This window comes from Cenococcum geophilum, assembly GCF_001692895.1.
Source record: "Cenococcum geophilum 1.58 unplaced genomic scaffold K441scaffold_11, whole genome shotgun sequence".
Lineage (NCBI taxonomy): Eukaryota > Fungi > Ascomycota > Dothideomycetes > Gloniales > Gloniaceae > Cenococcum > Cenococcum geophilum.
The window spans coordinates 2,703,824-2,725,855 of NW_027137569.1; the positions used below are offsets into that span (position 1 = coordinate 2,703,824).

A 22,032-nucleotide genomic window follows, 5' to 3' on the forward strand; every position below is an offset into this window, starting at 1 on the left:
AAGTAAACAGGAGTTACTTAGGCGAGAGAGGTAGTAGCTTAGCCTTATCCGTAGAAGGTATACCTAACTATATTACAGGATGCAGCTATAACGCCTCTGTAGGATTACGTTAGTAGGCGTAAAAATAGGAGTTGCGACCCCTAGAAATGGTAGCTTATACCCACGCCAGCGGAAATAATAAAGAAGGCGTAAAACTAGAGGCTATAAAAGGCTCCTAAGCTGTATAAAAGTATACCAACTCTAGAAGGAAACTCTTATATAGACTACTAGGGGGTAAACTAGTACTCGGGTAATACTATTATAAGATATCTAAAAGAACTGGTAAAATTCCCTATAATTAGTAGTGGCAGCCAACTGCTTATAGTTTGGGACTAAAGCACTAGAAAACTAGGGTAGAGGCCTAAATAAGTAGGTATATTAAACTCTATTATATTACTAGCTAATATATAACTACCTGCCACACCTTCCGCCCCTATAAAGATTAGGTAAAATACTAGCTATAAGCAACAATGATAAGAAGGCAAAGATCCTTATAGAAAGATTTTTCCCTTAACTAGTTTTAGTAGACCTTAGNNATATNATANGNAAAGNACNAGTAACTCGCCTAAGGGTNNANANCGATATAANAACNAAAGAAATGGCCAGAACTATTAGCCGCCTTTTAAATAATATAGTACTAGGACTAGATGGGATCCTAAACAAAGCCCTAAAGACCTACGGACCACTAATAGCACCTTAGCTTATAGATATAGCTAAAGTATACTTTATAATAGGCTACTACCTAAGACTTAGAAGAGTTATAACAACGTTTATCCTACGTAAAGAAGGTAAAGCAGACTACTTACTCCTAGGGAGCTACCGCCCTATTACCTTAGAGAATACCCTTAGTAAGATCTTAGAAAGGGTAATAGCGGACCATATAGCAGACACGGCTAAGGAATACGCCCTACTACTATAAAGCTAAATAGGGGTAAGAAAGAACCGCTTAATACTATTAGCACTTACGCTACTTACTACCACCATTAAATCTATATAGGTGATGCGAAGGGACTTTATAGTATTAATGCTTAGCCTAGATATTAGTAGCGCCTATAATAATATACCCTATAAGCGTCTCCTATATATCCTTAGGGTAAAAGGCTTTTTAGAATAGATTATATAATTTATTTAAGGGTTTANAGGTTANAAAGAAATATTACTANTCTTTAGCNNATACTANAGCCCCCCTATTATAGTTGTAACAGAAATACTATAAGGATTACCCCTCTCGCCTATACTCTTCCTTTTCTTTATAAGCAACCTACTTAATTTCTTTAAGAAAGGGGCGACTTAGGGAATAGGCTTTATTAATAATATAAACCTAATTATATACAGGCTAATAGCCATAAAGAATTGCAGAACACTAGAGAAAGCTTATAATACCTATATAGAATAGGCAAGGCGATATAGAGTCTAATTCTTACTAAAGAAATATTAGCTAATCCATTTTATAAGAAAACGCAATTAATCTATAGATCTTTAGCATATAATTTATATTTAAGGCTTTGGGGGTTAACCAGTTTAGGGCCTAAGAGTATTAGAAGTATAGGTAGATAATAAGCTTTAATAGAGCGTATATACGGCGTAAGTGGCCTATAAGGGCTAAGTATAGTATAGCGCATTATCTAGGATTGTTAATTCTATATAGGGTCTATACTTCTAGAGGTCACGCCTACTATATACAGTAGTTATCCGGCCAACTATAATATATAGGTCCAGTATTTGGGCTATTAGAGAATCTAAAAAAGGCCCCCCTAAATTACTCCTTAAACTACTTTAAAAGGTCTAAACAGCCTGCCTCTAGAGTATAATAGGCGGATATAAGCGAACGGCTATAGTACTGCTCGAGAAGGAAGCTAATATTCCCCCCCTATAACTATATATTAAAGCCGCTGTAATATAAAGGGCATAAAAGGAACGCAACTCTAACGTTATAAAGTATATTAAGACACGCCTAAATAAACTATAGAGGGACCTTAGGGCGCCTTATAGGAGAATAAACTAATAACCCTAAAGTAGGGAAGATATATTAGAGAAATAGGTAAAGAAAGTAGAAGAAAAATAGTGCTACTTTAGGGCCCAGGCCTATATAGAGGAGAAAGGGAGATGTATAAGAGGCCAGTAAGGATAATAGTAAGAGAGAGAAAGGAGCTAAAGCAGAGTATAAAAGAATACTAGGAAACTATCTATAGTAATGTAATACTAGCTAGACTAACGCTAGAGAGGTATATAGGAGTTAAAGGTATAGAGGCTAACTAAGGCAAGAGGAACCTAAGCTATAGCATGGCTAACGCTATAGGGGATAAACACTTTAGGGCTCCGAAAAGGCCTAATAAAGGCAGAAAATATAATAGTAATACTTTTAAGAATAGGAATAATAGGACTAAAAGACTGGCTCTACTAGGTAGGTGTCCTAGTAGGTAGCCTAAGATGCGAATATAGCTGGCTAAGATAGACACCAAAACACGTAATACTATTATGCCCCTTACGCACTAACTAAGAAGTAATACTCTTAGTAGCTGGTATAGAGAACTATAAGACACTGCTCTTAATATAAAAAGGCCTTAAGGCGGTTACCTAGTAGCTTATTAGCTAAAATATACTAAACTAGTTCCAGGTTATAAAGGAAATGGTAATAGAGGGCGGGGGGGCGAGCAACGGGCGCCCCCTAATGACTCTATAGTAGTAGAGTAAAGTTTATAATACTAGCGCGTCCGTAGGCTTGTTACGGCAGTAGTGGTTCCTAAGGAGGTTAAAAAGTAAAATAGTAGGAGCACCACAGGTGACTCGCAGGCGCCTTGTAGGCGCCTTGTAGGCGAGTCCTAAAAGGCGGGGAGATAGATTACGGGGTTTTCTTAAATAGAGTTTTCTCCCCATATATATATAAGGAGTAGTCCGCGTAGGCCCAATAGGGATCCAAATCGGACGTTAAGCAATGAATTATTATTATTATTATTATATTTAGGCTTTTATATATACTCTATAGCTTCTATTAAGGTTATATAGTAAATAGTTTAGTAGTTTTTAAGATATAGTAGTTTAGCCTTAGTTTAGCCACTGAAATTTAATATCTTAAAAACTACTAAACTATTTACTATATAACCTTAATAGAAGCTATAAAGTATATATAAAAGCCTAAATATAAATTTTTAGAATTTATTATTAAGTAGTTGTCGAGATATTAAGGTGCGATTTTTCCAATTTTTGGTGATGGCTCACTCGCTTGTGTGGCTCACTCGCTTGTGGAATACGTTAAAGACAGCCTGACTAAATTGTAGGTTTGCACTAACGTAGGTAACGGGGTTTTGACCGACACCCTAGTTTTGACCGTGCTAGCGTACCGCCTGCTATTTTAAGTAAAGTTTTATTGTTCTGCCAAAATTAAAGTAACACATACACCCTCTCGTCAATTCCGGTGGTTAGCGCAGCTACGTCTGCACGGCCTTTTTGTAGGGGAAGTTTTGGTATTTTTGCTGTTTAAGAGAAAGCTAATAAAACACGCTAACCACCGGAATTGACGAGGGGTTTACTTGAATTTTGGCAGAACAATAAAACTTTACTTAAAATAGCAGGCGGTACGCTAGCCCGGTCAAAACTAGGGTGTCGGTCAAAACCCCGTTACCTACGTTATCCCGAATTGAGATGGTACTTTTGCAAACACGAGGAGCACCTTCCAGCTAGTGGTCAGGCTTGCGCCCAGACGCTCGCGTACGTCATGGTTCCTGCCATCAGGGCTTTCTTCCCTATGCCTAATGCAGTAATGAGACGGTTAGAGGCGCACTTGGCCGCAACGGAAACTATTTCCTTCCATTCTTTCCTATCCTGACGTGTTTTTCCAATGGTGTTTCGAGCCATAACGTGGCGCCATGGCCGCCCGGACGCACATTCCCCAGCCTTCCCCAGAAAAGCCTGGAAATATAGCCTTTATTTCCTTTTTCCTCTTCTGCTCAATATTCCGGTTATCTGCTGCTTTCGAAAACTGTCCGCTTCTAGGGCCAGTCTTCCCACCACCTTCAAACATTAGTTCCGGTCTGCAAGATGCCTTCTCGAGCCTTACTCAAGCTCTGGGTCGGGCTATCACCTCGTGGAATAGTACCCATGGCCTAGTAAACAATCAAATATCTTACTGTCCAATTTTTTTCCGTAAACGAGAGAAGGCCGCTCTTCGAATACTATTACACTACCCCTTCCTCCTATGGGGTCTAAAAAGTGGACAGTGATACCGTGTATCGAATCGCGAGAATCTCCAAATTACTTACGGTATATACTCTTTTGGAGATTGGTGATAAATATTGGGACAGGGCTGTTACGGATTTTGTTCCCGAGCTGCGAGCTCTTGTTCCAAAGAGTCGATCCGACCCAATTGGCTTTACTGTATGGGATGAGGTACCCTTAGGTCACTAGCGGGGCAGGTTTCGGGGGTTACTCGAGATCGTATGTGTTTTTCCTTATCTAGTCAGAGATTACCAAGGGGACTTGGTAGCCTACTTGAAAGTACTTCGAAGGATGGACTGAAAGCTGAAGCACCCTGCAGTCTGATGAATGATACCCTGGAAGGGCTATACCATACTTCGAGTATAAAAGGGCTGACTACTAGTGTATATAGTGGTATCTGGTGGTGAACTGTATAAAGTGTTATCTACACAAAACCCCACTCAATTCGGCTTACCATTGCTTGACTCTTCAGAACTTCCGCCATGTTTGCAAAACACAACGAACATGTGTAATAGGAAAGGTAAAGCTTCTTAGCATAAGGTATCTATAGTACGAGCTAACTAACATTTATTTCAGAATTTTTCAAAGTAATGGTTACCCGATAACCAACATACGCTCCTAGTACAATCCTAATATACTACAACACTGCTTTCCAGATCCTTGCATATGCGTTGGAAAGCATCGTCGACCATTCGAGAAGATGCTGAAACGAAGCCTTTTGGATCCATTGAATCTGACAGGGACAAGCTACACAACACCTGACGATGACGCGGAGTAATTCCTATTGATCCTTTAACGAGTCTCTGGAATTATTAGTTGGGGGAATCTACACTGTAAGTTTGATTTGCTTCTCTCCCCACAGACGAAATACTACCGAGCTAACAAAACGCAGCATGAGCGGGATCTATTCGACGGCAAATGACCTTTCCGTTCTCGGCCGCTCCATCTTCTCTTACACTCTTCTTTCGCCCAACACTACCCGGGGCTGAATGAAACCGACCACTCAAACCTCATCCCTTACCGGATCTGTTGGTCCCTGGAAATTTGTCGTCTTGTCCTCCCCCAGCCCGATAACCGTGTCACCGACATTTATACCAAGAGCGGTTCACTGGGCTTGTACACCTCTATTCTGGCCTTGCTTCCAGACTACAGGGTCGGCCTCGTAACACTTGCTGCTGGGCAGGGCAGTCACGTCGCTCTAGATGGGCTGATTGCCGATATAGTCCTCCCAGAGCTTGAGACCATTGCCAGGAAGGAAGCCGATAGTGTTTATGAGGAACTTATACCGCAAGCAATAGTCTAAACTCGAGCATAACGCTCACCACAGATCCGTCGAAGCCGGGCCTTGGTATCTTATCCTGGATTAGTAACGGCACTGACTTGTTTGCTGTCCTTGCAGCGTTGCAAAGCATCAGCAAGGACGAGCTAAGCATCCGACTATATCCGACCAACCTCGAGTCTACGGGTAACAGCACTGCTGGTGGCCGGCATATTGCTTTCAGAGGCGTAGGAGAGGTGACCTCTGGTTTTCAGGATCATGGAGTTTTCTCTTCGTGTAGGACATGGTTTGGCGTGGATGGGAACTCGTGGGGGAATTGTCCGGTAGACGAATTAATCTTTTCATTGAGCGACGACGGGAATAAGGCTATCAGCGTTACCCCAAAGTTTCTGAAGGTGAATTTGGAGGGGAGCGGATGACATCGGTGGAATTAGTTCTTGTGTGTGGGCAAGTTTTAGGAATTTTTCAGCCCTTCATTCATAGTATCTTAAAGGTTGCGGTAAAGCTATATTACTCCCTATTATAGAGCTAGATTTTAAAGTCGAAAAGGGCTTGTTGAGTATACCTCCTCTCTATATATTTGTTCATTCCATAGCTTTATATAATATTCGCCTTAATACCTCAAGGACGATGACGAATGAGAATTGAGAACATAAGTACTCATTTTCGGGTCGTATTTATTTTCGCCTGGAGATCGACTTTGGTAAGCTGCATCCCGACCATTCCGCCGCAAAGCATGAAAGGCACCGAGTGAAGATTGTGCTGAAACCGACCTGGATCACGAATATGGAAAAATCCGATATATTAGTACGGTATAATGCCACTGGAGATTGAATGGTACGTATACCAGCAGGAATAGGGGTTTGTAGCGCCATGAGCAATTTATCCGTCTAAGACCATCCATGTAAACAGGTCTATTGTGGCAGTAGGAAAGGATCAGATGCAGGTGAAATAACAGGTGTCATTTTTTCTAGAACCATCTCCGGACCCCCTGTGCGGGTGTATGCTGAGGCTGAAGAGGCGGGGCGGCACGAATTCACCAATCACCGCTTGACGCCTTCGCAGTCCGCCTTCGCTTTGGAAGCTTGCTCTTCGACCACGAAATTGAAATCTGTCCATTTTGGAAGCTCCCTGCCACAACTGCACCTTTTAAACAACCCGACCCGTCTTCTCCCTATCCACCTAAAAACTGAACCTCTCCACCTCCTTAGCATTGTGAAGTCCTCTGCCAGACAGTAGGCAAATCAAAGCCACAATGCGTTTCGCTGTTGTTGCTACGGCCCTCCTGTCTGCTGCCATTGTGAGCGCAGACGTCGCCGACGATCTTAAAGATGCCTCTTCATCAGTCTCTTCTGCTGTAGAGTCTGCCACATCTTCTGCCGTCGAGAAGCCTACTTTCACTGTACGTGCTTGCTATGTTGCGCATCGTAAGCTGCGGAATGTGCCTGCTAACATCTTCACAACAGCCCACCACCCTCAAAGCCCCATTCCTCGAACAGTTCACCGATGATTGGGAATCAAGGTGGAAGCCTTCCCATGCGAAGAAGGAGAATGATAAATCTACAGAAGAAGAATGGGCCTATGTTGGCACATGGGCAGTTGAAGAGCCATCTGTCCTGAAAGGCATGGAAGGTGATAAGGGTTTGGTCATCAAGGACAAGGCTGCTCATCATGCAATCTCCGCCAAGTTCCCCAAGGTCATTGATAACAAGGGCAAGACCCTAGTGGTTCAGTATGAAGTAAAGCTTCAGAGTAAGATAATTGTCACTCTCCTGCTTATATGTGATACTGATTTATTGCAGATGGTCTCGAGTGCGGTGGAGCTTACATGAAACTTCTCCAAAATAACAAGGCCCTCCACGCCGAAGAGTTTTCCAACGCATCTCCATACATCATTATGTTCGGTCCTGACAAGTGCGGTGCCACTAACAAGGTAAGCTTGTACTAGACAGTTAGGAGCCCGCATGATTTGCTAATTCAGTTAAGGTACATTTCATCTTCAGGCACAAGAACCCCAAGACAGGTGAATATGAGGAGAAACACCTGAAAAACCCGCCCATGGCTCGCATCGTCAAGACTACCTCCCTGTACACACTCATCGTCAAGCCGGATAATTCCTTCGAGATCAAGATTGACGGCGAATCACTCCGCAACGGCACCCTCCTTGAAGATTTCACCCCATCTGTCAATCCTGAAAAGGAAATTGATGACCCCAAGGACAAGAAACCAGATGATTGGGTCGACGAGGCTCGTATCCCAGACCCTGAGGCCAAGAAGCCTGAAGATTGGGACGAGGAAGCGCCATTCGAGATTGTCGATGAGGAAGCTACGCAGCCCGAAGACTGGCTTGAGGACGAGCCCACTACCATTCCAGACCCAGAGGCCGAGAAGCCGGAAGATTGGGATGATGAAGAGGACGGTGACTGGATCGCTCCTACCGTACCTAACCCCAAATGCGATCAGGTGTCCGGCTGTGGAAAGTGGGAACCACCCACGAAGAAGAACCCAGACTACAAGGGCAAATGGAGTGCGCCCTTCATCGACAACCCAGCTTACAAGGGTGTCTGGGCCCCAAGGAAGATTAAGAACCCCGACTACTTTGAGGACAAGACTCCTGCCAAGTTCGAACCTATGGGTGCTGTAAGTCTTGTCAATGTTTTGGGGAGACGTAAAGATACTAATCAATTATATAGATTGGTTTTGAAATCTGGACTATGCAGAATGATATTCTTTTCGATAACATCTACATTGGTCACTCCATTGAGGACGCTGAAAAGCTAAAGAGCGAGACCTTTGATCTTAAGATCGCTGCTGAGAAGACAGAGGAAGAGGCCAGCGCTCCTAAGCCATCTGACAAGCCTGAATCTCCTATGGATCTGAACTTCAAGGAGGACCCAGTACATTATATCAAGGAGAAATTCGACCTTTTCCTAACCATTGCCAAGAGGGATCCTATCGAGGCCATCAAGTTTGTACCTGAAGTTGCTGGCGGTCTCGGTGTTCTTGCCGTCACTGTACTCGCCATTGTGATATCTTTAGCTACTATGGGCAGTGGAGCAGCTCCCACTAAGGAGCAAGTCAAGGATGCCGCTAAGAAGGCGAAGGATGTCACAGTAGAGGCGAAGGATAAGGCCGCTGAGGCAGTTGCCAGCGGTGCGGAGAAAGCTCAGGCGGAGGCTAACAAGCGCGCCACTCGTTCATCGGCGACGTAGGAAGGTGAACAATTAAACAAAGGTGAGTAGACACGATAGAGGGATGTGACTGAAAAAGCCTGATCTTTTGTGGAGGGTGGTGCAGAGAATGAGAGCTGCTATATGCTTGGATTATTCGAGGTATTTTCGAGGTATTATCAAACATATCGCTGCAGGCGTCAATGGTGCTATGATGTATTATAGCGCTCGTATCGAGGGATGGAATTTTTCACGATGTCTCTCTGCTTTTGCACTGCTTGAATCTTAATGATCAGTGACACCCGAGGGTCGGAAGATACATGTTGCAGGATATCTCTTTCTGTGACTTGGCGTTGCTCGGTTTTCGTCGGCAGCTCGGCTTTAACCCCCGTGGGATCCCCGGAGGCAAATAAGCGGATAACAACAATCCTAGAATTCTATTCTCCATATTCTAATGGCAAAATAATATCAAGACTCTCTTCAAGAGTGATTGAGCAATTAATTCAACCCTTCGGAGTCCAAGAGTGCTGTTCTTACCCATCAAATCTCCACAATGGCTGCGCGTCGAGCTCTAACGCCCAACCTCGCAACTTTAGCCACCCGCTCATCCGTACCTCGAATTGCTTCCCTATCCTCAAGAATATCTTCACCTTCGTCTAGCACAAGCAAGATAGCTTCGAGGCGTCTGCACGCCACTGCAAAGCACCTTCGACCTGCTACAACAACAGCTGCCTCCACCGCCGATTCGTACCCACTCTCCCATGACCTTATTGAGTCACCGGTAGACACCCAAAACTTCCTCGACAACAAATCCGTACCTTCAAAAGCCACGACATGGTTAGATTTATACGACCCAGCAACGAACAATCTGGTAACAAGGGTACCTCAGAGCACGGATTCGGAGCTCAAGGCCGCCGTCGAAAGTGCACAGAAAGCCTTCCCTGGGTGGAGGGAGACTAGCTTGTTACACAGACAGCAAATCATGTTCAAGTATGTTGCACTTATCCGGGAGAATTGGGACAGGCTCGCTGCCTCGATTACGCTGGAGCAGGGTAAAACGCTTGCGGATGCCAAGGGTGATGTATTGAGAGGGCTGCAGGTCGCTGAGACGGCCTGTGGCATCACTACGCAGATGGCTGGTGAGGTGCTGGAGGTGGCAAAGGACATGGAGACGAGGAGCTACAGAGAGCCCTTGGGTGTTGTGGCAGCAATTTGTCCATTCAGTAAGTATTCCAGGAGACGTGCTTCTGAGGTGTATCCGCGGCTAATTGCTGTGTAGATTTCCCTGCTATGATCCCCCTCTGGTCTATTCCAATCGCTACTGTCGTCGGAAACACAATTGTCGTTAAGCCTTCGGAGCGTGACCCCGGCGCCTGTATGATTCTAGCTGAGCTGGCGGAGAAGGCTGGTTTCCCACCGGGCGTTGTGAACATTGTACATGGTGCTGCGCGGACTGTTGACTTCATCCTCGACGAGCCTCTCATCAAAGCCGTGAGCTTCGTTGGAAGCAACAAAGCAGGCGAATATATATATTCGCGAGCGTCATCAAATGGTAAACGTGTCCAGGCAAATCTGGGTGCTAAGAACCATGCTGCCGTATTGCCGGATTGCAACAAGAACCATGCATTGAATGCCATTGCGGGCGCTGCTTTTGGCGCTGCTGGCCAGAGATGTATGGCCTTGAGCACATGCGTTATGGTTGGCGAGACAAGGGAGTGGGTGTCAGAAATTGCGGAAAGAGCAAAGTTACTTAAGATGAACGGCGGATTTGAGGAGGGCGCAGATTTAGGCCCCGTGATTAGTCCCGAAGCTAAGAAGAGGATTGAGGATATAATCGCCAGCGCTGAGGAGGAGGGTGCGACAATTTTGCTTGATGGCCGGGGTAAGAAGCCAGAGAAGTATCCTAATGGCAATTGGGTAACTAATCCCTTTCCTTCATCAACGCTCTGGAAAGGTTTGAACTAATATATTTAATATAGGTTGGCCCAACGATCATTGCCAACGTAAAACCACACATGCGATGCTACACTGAGGAGATCTTCGGGCCCGTTCTCGTTTGCCTCAACGTTGAGACCATCGACGATGCTATTGAGCTCATCAACAAGAACGAATATGGAAACGGTACTGCCATCTTTACCCGTTCCGGTGCCACCGCCGGGCGCTTCCAGCGTGAGATCGAGGCCGGCCAGGTTGGTATCAACGTCCCCATCCCTGTGCCTGTAAGTAGATATTCTCTGTTACTGACCCCAATAATCAGATCTGCTGACATTGTAGTAGCTCCCTATGTTCAGCTTCACTGGTAATAAGAAGAGCATTGCAGGTGGAGGTGCGAACACATTTTATGGAAAGCCAGGACTTCAGTTCTATACTCAGCAGAAGACTGTGACTAGTTTATGGAGGAGTGAAGATGCGGTAGCGACGAAGGCTAGTGTAAATATGCCGACACACAGCTAGGTTCAAGGCGAGTCAGAACAAGGTTCACTCGTGTGGTGGTAAGAGACACGCCCTGGCGTACTCAATTTTTAATTGAATTAATCTAAAGGTTTCTGATGTAGGTAGGATGTAAAAATTGAAGATATGAGAGTTCGATTGGCAAAAAAATAAAAATCACCACAGCTAGCTTGAGTTGTGTCCTAGCCTTTCTAATCAACTTTAAAGTAAGGACTTCGTATATGGAGAGATGTTAGAGTTGTCTCATGCGTCATCGATGCATCCACTCAACTTCCGACGTGCTAGTCATGCCCTTTTTGATGGTTTCAAACACTTAACGGAACTATGGAGATCTCTGTGTTTTGGTTTTACAGCACTTCGGATTCTCGTCTAGAATCTACATGGACTGGCCTGGACCTAGTAAATGGTCACTATTTGTACGCCTTCATAGGCCATTCGTGGGATAAACCGGGAGTCCAAAGCCAAATGCGGATAATAGGAGAGCCCCAAGACCATCAAATGACAAATTCTGTCCTAACTAGCATCGACGTCGAGATATAGTGCTGTAATAGATGCCTGACATTACTTTATTCAAGGCTTAAAAGCAAACTGAGAAAAAAGTGCTGTATTACAATGGTTGTTATACCCATCGATTTGGCTTCGATGACCAAAGGAAAGCGCGGTAGTAGCGTACGTTGCTTCTCACGTTTGGTTATCTGGTGTGACGGTACTATTACGCCCAGTCAGGCTGCCATGCGAAAGCCTATTTTTATCTTCCTAGAGAAGGGCCGGGGTGTCTTTCTGGCGCGTGGAGGCGATTGCAATGGCGTTTTGAGGTGAAACATGGCGGTGCCACACAAGGCTTATTCCCACGCAGCTCGACGAAAGGCACAGCAGAGGGATTGGTTATGGGCACAGTCTGCGTTGAAATACGAGTAAACAGATATCGCTATCGAAAACGTGTTTTCTGAGGTTGGGCAAGCTGATGACCAGGTTGATGAGGTAATTGTGACGTTCCCGGCGCTAACATGTGCCACCGCATTACACGGTTTAAGCTAGCTTTCACATTGACCAGTCAATTCGCGTCGAACGGTTATCGATAAGAACTAGCCAATCAATCGGGCTGAATTTAACGCCCGTACTGAGGAATATAAAGCTTTTGATTATATAGTAATTTGATATACACGCCTAATTTTGGGAGTTAAGTCGCTTGATATGAGGTTTCTGGCACTTACCCTTCCTGTAGAACCGTATTTTGCATTGTAGTAAGTAATTAATTGATGGAATCTATATAGAAACACGCGTTGTTTAAAAAATTGGTGTTTGCGCACGGACCACTTACTCGTGGGACACTGACGGGTCAAGGGAGGGATACGTACCTCGTGCTTACCGCCGCGCTCTTTTTCTGGACCTTGGTATTTCAACATTGGTTTTTTGACCAGAAACCCCGGGGAGTCAGGTTGAAGATACATAGCCGCAAGAACTGTACATCAAACAAGTCGGTTTAGCCTAGACATGAAAGCGTGGTGGCGGCGATGGTGGGAGAATGCCCTGACTGTCTTGTAAGACACAAGCATTACCACAGTCACAATTCATGGTAGAAGGTCCTTTTATGCAATCAAGGTGCCGCAGGTCCAGAGTGGGAGGGGGCGAAACTCGATGGGCATGTTGTATTACCCTTAGATTTAGAGTGGGCAGTGGCCAAATACATAGCTGTCCAGCAGCTTATCTGCAAAGAAGTCTCCCATAAGTCCTGATTTGGAAAAGCAGGAAAAGAAGGCAGAGCAGGCATCAGCAACCAACCCTAGCCCGGGTAAATTGGGTTGAAGTCCATGTGCATTAATACACGACCGATAAGGCTGGGAGTTGGTAAAAAAAAGCCTGGGTAGCTCCCACAACCTTGGATCCAACTAATGTTTGAAGGTGGTGTGAAGACTGGCCCTAGAAGTAGACAGTTTTCGAAAGAGCAGAAGAGGAAAAAGGAAACAAAGGCTATATTTCCAGGCTTTTCTGGGGAAGGCTGGGGAATGTGCGTCCAAGCAGCCACGGCGCCACGTTATTGATGTATGGCTCGAACACGTTAGGATAGGAAGGAACGGAAGGAAAGAGTTTCCGCTGTGGCCAAGTGCGCCTCCAACCGTCTCAGCGCTGCATTAGGCATAGGGAAGAAAGCCATATGGATAATCCATCGCGCGGGTGAAGACAGCCTTTTAGAATTTTACGATAGTTAAATTTAGGCACAATTGCTATTTATTTATTATCGCGGGCCTAGAATGCGCAAAATACCTGATTAAAAAAATTGGCCTGTTTTCAAAACCGGCGGCCTTCGTATGTATACACGTGACTGCACGTGATGTCACGTGTAGACATATGATGATAAGATAAGAGAATTTCTGCTACGACCTAACTTTGTGCACGTGCTATATGTCGGCGCTGGAGCTCCGCAGCGCTCCTGGCGTCAAATCATTATTTTGGTAGATGGAGTGGATTTGCCTTCAGACCCGCTCCACTCCGGTCCAAATAGATCACCGCACCGCAATCCTAATGCCAGGACTTTCTGTCAAAACCATACGCCGTAAGCTTATACCTAGATGGTTAGCATGGATTTCGAGACAAGGTCACTCTAAAGGTCAACCTTACGAAATTCCAAACCAAAGTGTCTTGTCCATTCACTTGTTTGATCTCATCTGGCGTTCGATTACGCACTCCATATTTATTGGGGAGTCTGTAAAGAAGACCAATAAGTGGGCCTGTGCCTGTATTTAATTTAGACGTCAGCAGGGTTGGCAGTTCAGAGGATGAGGGGGGAATAGGATAAAGGGAAAATGATGATCGCTTAGCCTATCAAGCATTCTCTCGAGCACTACGCAAGCCTATTCCCTAAGTTCATCAGCATCATCATCGTGGTCGTTGTTATCGTCATGTTCGTCACTTGCGTCATCCTCGTCGTCTTCGCTGTCACACTGGTAGAATCTATGTAGTGATGGTTGACTAGTAGCCGTTGGCTTTAGACATGAGCGTGATCCTTCGACATGATAGTCGAACACTTAGCGCCTAAGTGGTACTGTCGGTCTCGCTTTCCGTAGTAGAGGTATTAGAAATCGTTCGCGGTCTGCCCTTGCTGGAAATATAAATGGAGGTGCAGGAATATCTTGTCGTGATTTCGGATATTGGACCAGCTAGATGCTTCGTCAATTGATTATTGGCAACCTTGCCGGAGCGGTATTACCATTTGACGCCATGGAAGATTCACCCATCATCGTTTTCCAGCTCCCTATCATCGTTACTCTGCTCTTCATTCGTAGGTCGGCCGGGTTTAGCGGTCTTCTTCTGCTGCGCCTGCCTTTTCACGCGGTTTAACTCTCTCTGACGGCATGACTTGCATTTCCGATCTGACCCTCTACCGTAGAATCTTGGTCTATTGTTGAGGCCGCATACGAGACAGATTTCACCGGTTGCTTTCGTACGCTCGACACGCACGCGATTATAACACGACCGGCATAGCCGCTGCTGCGGTGGCTTACCGAACCAATCAGCTGATTTGGTAGCGGAGCATACGGAACAGACATTGGTCGCTGCGATAGTTTTATTCCTTTTCGGAACAGGCACATTAGCGGCGATATTGTCATTTGGTTCTGGTCGGGATCTTTTTGACGGTGCTTTCGCGCCTTTAAAGTTAGTGGCACTTGGTCCGGAAGGCGTTATTGGCGCAGAGCCAGAATCAGGGTCGGAATCGGAGTCGGAATCGGAGTTGGAATCGGAGCCATGTATCTCTTCACGCCGCTCGTCGATTGGTACCACCGGGACACATTCCGAGCATATGATATTCTCAGCATCTAATGCTCCACGATGCCAGATGCCGGCGGTAACCTCATTGCACCTCTCACATAGCCGTTCATTGCGATGTGAGAGGCTGACACGGTTCCGAAATCCCACATTCCTCGTGAGGTACCCTGCGTAACTGAAGCTCTGATTTGCTTCCCGCATGCCACTTATTGTTTTCTGAGACTCTTTCATATCACTAATTTCATAGAATGTGGCAATCAAACGTCCGTGCTTGGGATCCCTCTTCAGCATTTCTTCAATGCTGTGCCGACGGAGGTCGTCCAGTATCCTAACTTCGAAATGTGCCCAGCAGGATGCGCCCCTCGCCTTGAAGACTTTGGGGAAAGTCGCGCCCATTTTAAGAGATGCGGCAATGGTCAAGTGAAAATTTATGCTTGGCCATTGTCGGTGGAGGTTTCCCCAACTGTCATTAAGCGTTGTGGATCCATCAAGGCCAGTCTGCAATATTAGAACATTGCATCGTCGATTCCTGTAGTTATAGTTGTCATTGATGGTCTCCAGAAGCTGGTTAACATTTACATCTTCCGTGTAGGTTGATTTGCGTAATTCACAGTTGCTGAATAGGAGGTTGTTGCTGCTTGCTGCCACGCAGTGCGAAAATCGTGATCGTGTCCCATATTCCCATTCACTCGGGTCCGTAACCCGAGTATGCTCTTCGATATGCTGACCGAACCTAGAGAACCAACTCTTGTACAATTTGTCTGTACGGTCTTCGGTTTTATCCCCCTCGTTTTCAAAGCCACCATGCTGTTTTTTCGAACTTATACGGTAGAGACAAATAACCAGGTCGAAGCTATGCTGGATGTCATCAGCTTGATCGTCCGCGATATGACGATCGGATGAAAACAAAAGATCCGAATCCATGTCCCAGAATCTATGTTTCTCATCAAGTTCCCAGAGTCCGTTGTCCCGCGCGATAAAGCACTGCGAGGACTCGAGTAACTTCTTGATACAATTGCGCGCGGATTTTCTTGCGGTTACCATTCTTTTGCCCATCCTCTGCATATATTTATCGACAATAGCAGTAAGGGAGAGCGAATGTTCGGACCCCTTCAGAATTGACGCAATGGCACTCTTGTAGGTTATGCCTTGGACCCATTCGGCATGTGCTTCTTCCATCTCGTCCTCCGAACTCAAATCACTGATACTGTCATTGCCAGCATAAGTGTCTAACGGCTTGTCTTCAAGCATGGCTAGAAATTCGCCGAGATAGTGAGCTCGATATCGACGAGCATAATCGGTTGGATCGCCAATATCCATTGACATAAGCACAGCATCGCTCAGTAGAGCCCTGCAATTGTGAATAGCAAAGATGCCGCAGTCATCGCGGTGTTGTTTTACACAAGGACCAAGAACCGGAATTGGCCAATCTCCAAAAAATACCGGGTGGTAATATCCTAGGAGCGTCATAAACGCCTGTAGCTCCTGCGTAGCACATTCCCATGTTCCTTCATGACATTCGGAACCAATGCGGAATGAATCGTATACGATAATAGTCCGGATTGGAGAATTGCTGGCCTTAATAATAATCCAGTGGCGCCCAGTTGGGTTGTAGGGAAACAGAACGGTTTCCACACCCTCAGAAAGTAATGGATCGAACTGGAAGTCGAGAATGCCGTTATTTATCATTGCATCCCCAATCGTATCGTTAAGTTTTTGAGCAACACTCAGTTGCTGCCCGGCCTCGTCCCAGGATCTTCCAAGTATCCCCACTGTGGGAGACTGAAAAGGTAGGTATGCCGTTTTCCCATCTCCAGCGAGCGTTTCCGTAGAGTTGATGACAAAATAATCGATAACCTGCTCATATAACCACTCTCCCGAATAGATCATGTCCTCAATATTGCTAAATGTCAATCCCTCATATAAATATCCAAGGGGCTTGCGGCGAATGAGAGCTGCATCTTGGTTTAGAGGTAGATTTTTCGCGTCGTTGAGGTAATGTTGAGAGATTTGGTAGATATAAGACGCAGCCCTCTGAAACATGGGCGAATTGCCGCAGTCATGAAAAATTTTCGCCTTGTTTTTTACCTGGATAAGCCAATTTCGGCGTTTTTGGCTTGGTTCTTCGGGCTAAAATAACATATGTTAGCGTACTACTAGCAAAGGAACAGTATTATAGAGAGAGGTGTAAGAAGGTCTGCAGGGAAAGACGATAGCGCTTCATATAGTTGCAGAATTACAAGAAATCAGAAGAGAACGACTTACGGCGTAAGACGTGGCATGTGTATCTCTAGTCGAATCTGCTAACGATTCGAAGTCTTCCATATCATTCCTGTCGAAAACCTGCGTCTATCTTAGCCCAAGCCTTATATGAGAGGGTCTTGGCGAGTCGGGGTATACATGATGGCGCGATTGAACTCTCTGGGCGTGGGTGTATCGTTTATGTGGATGACTTACCAAAGAGTCATCGCCAACTTCCCCGTCGTCGGCGATCAAACTGAAGCCCTCCGTTTGCCCACTCAACCCTCCATTGGGTGCGGCATCATCATTCAGCGAAGCCTGGACCGGAGTATCCTGCTGGCGCGCTGGAAGGGATTGAAACACCGCGGTGATATCCACTAGCACATTACGATCGCGAAGTGCCTTCTCTAGCAGCCTAATGGTAGACTGTACCACGTCTAAATCCCTCTGCGTAGATACCATATCAGACGGTACGGTCACGCTAACGGAAGAGAGAGGAAGAACGGCGTTCGCATTTGTGGCTGTAATGAAACGATTAATTAGCCGTTGAAGGATCTTTAAGGTGTACCGGACGCACCAGAACTGCCAGTGGTTGTGTCATTAGCCACAGAAGGAGGACTTTTCGACGGCGAGGTGGCTGGGGTGCTTTCTCCTATAAGGGGTAGTACTCCGTTAACAATCCGGAAACAGGTAGTTGGTGGGTTACAGGAGGGCTTACCGAGAGCACCTCGTATCACTTTAATTGGTGAAGATAACGAATATTGAGATATACTTAGACCCTTTGATGATGATGCTGATGGGGGAGTTAGACTTGGCACTGCTGCTAATGCTGGCACTGATGATGATTCGGCTGTATTGTTATTGCTAGTAGTTAATGACGCTTGGCGTTTCTTTTCTATCCTATCTTTGTAAGCTTTAGAGTTCTTATAGTTACTTACTTTTAGTTTTTCCCAATCCCAAGTGCCTTCGTAGGCAGGGTCTGCGTCCACCCTGTTCATAATATCTACTTCGGTAATTCTAGGTTGTTGGTGCGAGCCGTGCGTACTAAGATGTGGTTGGTGGCTATTATATCGACGGTTATTGATGCTATTCGAGTTATCGGAGCGTGTATTAGGAGGGTTGCAGCTGGTAGTGTGACGATCATTGTCACAAGAGCGGCGGTCGTCATAAGAGTGGCGATCGTCGTTGTGGTTGTGGCGGTCGTCGTTATAGGAGCGGCGGTCATCATCGTAGGAGCGGCGGGAGTTGCGGTAGGACATGGTGGTGATGTCGGCGAGTAGCGGTCAAGGAATCGAGAGCGTTAGAGCGGCGGCGGTGGTGTGTGTGCGTGCGTGAGCGGAGCGGAGCGGCGGATTGCGAGAGCGTTTACGAGCGTGCGTGCAGCGGTTGCTTTGCGAGCGGATACGTTCGGTAACGGCAGTTCGAGGAGCGGAATCTGAGCGGGATGGGTGTCGTGAAGAAGAGAAGTCTTTGGCTGTCGTGAGGTTTGGGAAGTAGAAGACATCCCATCACATGATTTCAAGCACACTACATTCAACGAAAGAAAACAAAACTGCAGATATATGAAAATGATAAGAAAATGTAGTACATAAAGATTAAGATATTAGTGCATTATATAGCATTGGTTATCAGTAGAACGTTTGCCCGTTAGATATTAACCGCAGCACACCCTGCATATATAGAGCAGCAGGAAAAACAAAAAATACTTTGGTATCCTTGAATCTGCCATCTCCATACTTTGATCCACGGAAGACTCCAACACTGCAACCTAAGAATCCGTCGGATTGACGTCATGTGGTATGGCATCTCTCTCAGTGACACCCATCGAACACCTGTGCGTGGAATTGCGAGAGCTTGGGTGGATACACTATAAAAACCAAATAAATAGAGAAATGTAAGAAGCGTAAAAGAGTAGTAGGGATATATATATATACAGCCCGATGATAGATGTTTGATGGTGGAAGGCGTCCAAATTTCCTCCCTCCTCTTCTAAGCCGTATAAAATCAGCTCTTTATGGTGCTTGCGCAGCCAGAAGAGGTGAGAGAGGAACTAGTTCCATCGTTTCAGAAGTGGATTGCTGTATCATCCATCTCTGGCTCTGTAATATCTGACTGAGACGAAGAGGGGGAGAACGGCGACTGAAGGACTTCAGCTTGGATATAAGAGTGACGAAAGGAGGCTGAGAAGGATAAGGAAGATAAGGAGGCTGAGAAGGATAAGGAAGATAAGGAAGCAGAGCACACCATTGACACAAAGGGAAAAAGGTAATAGCAGCCACATATAAGAAGGCGTACCTTCCTCACCTCAACCGGAATAGCCAAAGAGATCGATGGATATTTTATACTCAAGACTATCAGATAAAGGAACAGGTAGCTAGCTTACTTACCGGATCCGCAATGAAATGCAGTATAAAGCCAAGGGAAATGGCCCGAGCTTCTACATACAAAGTAGCGAACATAATGTTCGGTAAAGATGCAAATTCACAAGCCCGCCAACTCTATTTGCACCGCAGCTCCCCTAATACCGCGCTCCCGTCTCTTTTAATCTACCGGTAGCTTCCCAAAAGTGTTCCAAGATATCGGGTTGGAGCAAGGTTGACATAGCAAGTTAAATGCCGAGTGATAACTGTGCAGAACATGGTGGGTATTGAGTGTTTGAGTTCCGGAGCGAATCTCTAGAGAACCGTAAGTAGTAAATAATCTCGCGAGGGTGTTAACTCACGAGTTTGGATGACCTTGCTAGTGTAACCGTATTCCGGGAGGGTATATATGTATGTATGGGTTGAGTCAATGAGTGACTTGCTAGTTTTCCCCACCCCAGCAATTCAACTACTTGGATCGAAAGCCGTTCGCCAACCATTTACAATACTCTGATGATATCTTTAGTGATAGTTGACTTCAATAGCCCCTCATAACCCCTTTTAGTGAGACATGTTTACTAGCGATGGTGGAGAACCGAGAAGGGAAACCGAGAAGGAGGGTTTTACTATGGCGCAATCCTAAAGCAGCCTCCTTTGCACAGCAAGGTCTTGTACCTTTAGGGTATTTACTGTATTTGGCGAGTAGTGCACTGAAGCACAGCTCTACATACAGTAGTCTTCCTTTGTCTTAGACCCACCACCCCTTCGTCTTCTCCCTGATCCCTTCTGTAGCAGTCTAGACCAAACAAAGCCGTTATCCTCTTCTCGATCTGCGGGAAAAGGCAACCCTTATGAAGGTGCTAGGCCCTGTTCCTCTAGCTTCCGACTCCGCTTTTCCTTGAGGCTATAACTCTCAAGCTCAAGGCGAGCTGGTGGCTCGTCTCTCCGATAAACACGGTCGTTTTGAAACTCAACTTCCTCTATTAGTTCACGATATGTTGGTCCGGGTATGATAGTAGTTGCTGCTGGTTGACCGGCGCTTAGGGGTGGCGGTGGAACTTGTGGTCGAGGAGAGACCAAAGAGCAACCGAGTGTCGATTTTGTTTAGATAGTTGCGGTGATTGTATCTAATCCACTCCGCAAGCGGATAGAGATCTGGCACGACGAGGCAGGGAAGGATGATGGATGCTCAAGGGAGGATTAGGCGATCGTCGTTACTAAGGGGGGATCGATCGTTGGATGAATTTGTCCATCGTCGTCTGCTAAGAAAATGATGACGCCGCTTGCTGAATCGCGCCTAACCGCAATAGGAAGGAACCGCCGAGCTCTAGGGCAATTATCTTTCAATGCAGGACTGGACCTCCCTCACTCCAATCCAGCAGGACTGGGCCTCTCTCACTCTAATCCAGCAGGACTGGACCTCTCTCACTCTAATCCGGCAGGACTGGACCTCTCTCACTCTAATCCAGCAGGACTGGACCTCTCTCACTCTAGTCCAGCAGGGCTCTATCAAAGCAACATGGACCTTTACTGGCAGGACTAGACCTCTCTCTTTATCAAAGCAACTTGATACCAGGACTTCCAATATAACAGGACTCTATCAGGGTGACATTGGGTTTTCTACGGCAGAACTGGACTTTTACAGCAGGATTGGGCTTTTTCTACAGCAGGACTAGACTCTTTCTACAGCAAGACTAGACTTTTTCTGCAGGATAACTGGACTTTTTCTACGGCAGGACTAGGGTTTTTCTACGGCAAGACTGGACCTTTTTATAGTAGGACTGGGTTTTTCTACGGCAGAACTAGGCCTTTTTCATACTGGACTTTTCAACGGCAGGACTAGACCTTTTTACAATAGGACTAGACTTTTTCTACGGCAGGACTAGGGTTTTACTACGGCAGGACTAGACTTCTTTTGCAGTAGGACTAGACCTTTTTTATAGTAGGACTAGGTTTTTTCTACGACAGGACTGGACTTTTCCTATGGCAGGGTGGCTATGGCTCTCTCTCCCCTTCTCTACGTCTCTCTGTGTTGCTCTCCATACAACAACAAGATAATAGGCCCTTCGACGCACAGCAGGACTGGACCACACTCCCTTTACGGCAGAATTGGAACTCTCCTTTTACGGCGGCAGGACGGACATCGGTTACAGTAGGACCGGACCCCCCTTCTAGCGGACCTTCACCGTACGCCGCCCTCTGGGCAGGGGGTCTGTCTCCCCTTATACAGCGGCAGAAACGTAGCTGGACAAGTTCTCGGAGGGTAAGTGATCTCGACTAACGACGGTAATCTTCTCTTCTTCTTCTTCTTCTTCTTCTTCTTCTTCTTCTTCTTCTTCTTCTTCTTCGTCGTCTTCTTTTTTTTCTCCTTTTTCTTGTTCTTGTTCTTGTTCTTTCTTCTTTTCTCTTTTTCCTATTTAGAAGGTAGGTAACTCTTTTCTTTCTTTTTCTTCTTTTCAGTTAAAGGTAGGTAATTCTTTTCTTTTTTTTCTTTTTCTTTTTCTTTTTTTTT

General features: G+C 45.7%; 3 protein-coding genes across 3 annotated transcripts; 2 read left to right on the plus strand and 1 right to left on the minus strand.

The window, feature by feature from the left end:
* Positions 1-6,788: 6,788 nt before the first annotated feature.
* Positions 6,789-8,745, plus strand: K441DRAFT_549643 (calreticulin; the record flags this gene model as incomplete). Its single annotated transcript, XM_067643019.1, has 5 exons — positions 6,789-6,935; positions 7,000-7,285; positions 7,336-7,466; positions 7,520-8,173; positions 8,227-8,745. The coding sequence occupies 5 exons, from the start codon at positions 6,789-6,791 to the stop codon at positions 8,743-8,745; spliced, it is 1,737 nt and encodes a 578-aa protein (XP_067506592.1).
* Positions 8,746-9,256: 511 nt separating this feature from the next.
* Positions 9,257-11,157, plus strand: K441DRAFT_675549 (methylmalonate-semialdehyde dehydrogenase; the record flags this gene model as incomplete). The annotated part of the gene is made up of 4 exons (XM_067650866.1): positions 9,257-9,926; positions 9,983-10,620; positions 10,683-10,922; positions 10,981-11,157. The coding sequence occupies 4 exons, from the start codon at positions 9,257-9,259 to the stop codon at positions 11,155-11,157; spliced, it is 1,725 nt and encodes a 574-aa protein (XP_067506593.1).
* Positions 11,158-13,951: 2,794 nt separating this feature from the next.
* K441DRAFT_29566 (uncharacterized protein) lies at positions 13,952-18,358 on the minus strand. The gene is made up of 6 exons (XM_067641003.1): positions 17,879-18,358; positions 17,738-17,812; positions 17,377-17,681; positions 17,185-17,262; positions 14,363-17,049; positions 13,952-14,312 (listed from the first exon to the last, which is right to left on the minus strand). Exons 1-5 carry the CDS (start codon positions 18,156-18,158, stop codon positions 14,383-14,385), a joined length of 3,405 nt encoding a protein of 1,134 aa, XP_067506594.1. The 5' UTR covers positions 18,159-18,358; the 3' UTR covers positions 13,952-14,312; positions 14,363-14,382.
* Between the last annotated feature and the right edge of the window lie 3,674 nt (positions 18,359-22,032).

Coding starts and splice junctions, on each gene's coding strand:
- K441DRAFT_29566 (XM_067641003.1), bottom strand. CDS start 18,158: ATGAACAGGGTGGACGCAGACCCTGCCTACGAAGGCACTTGGGATTGG. Junction 17,682..17,737: donor CACAACCACTGGCAGTTCTG/GTGCGTCCGGTA, acceptor GTTTCATTACAG/CCACAAATGCGAACGCCGTT. Junction 17,263..17,376: donor AAGTTGGCGATGACTCTTTG/GTAAGTCATCCA, acceptor AGATAGACGCAG/GTTTTCGACAGGAATGATAT.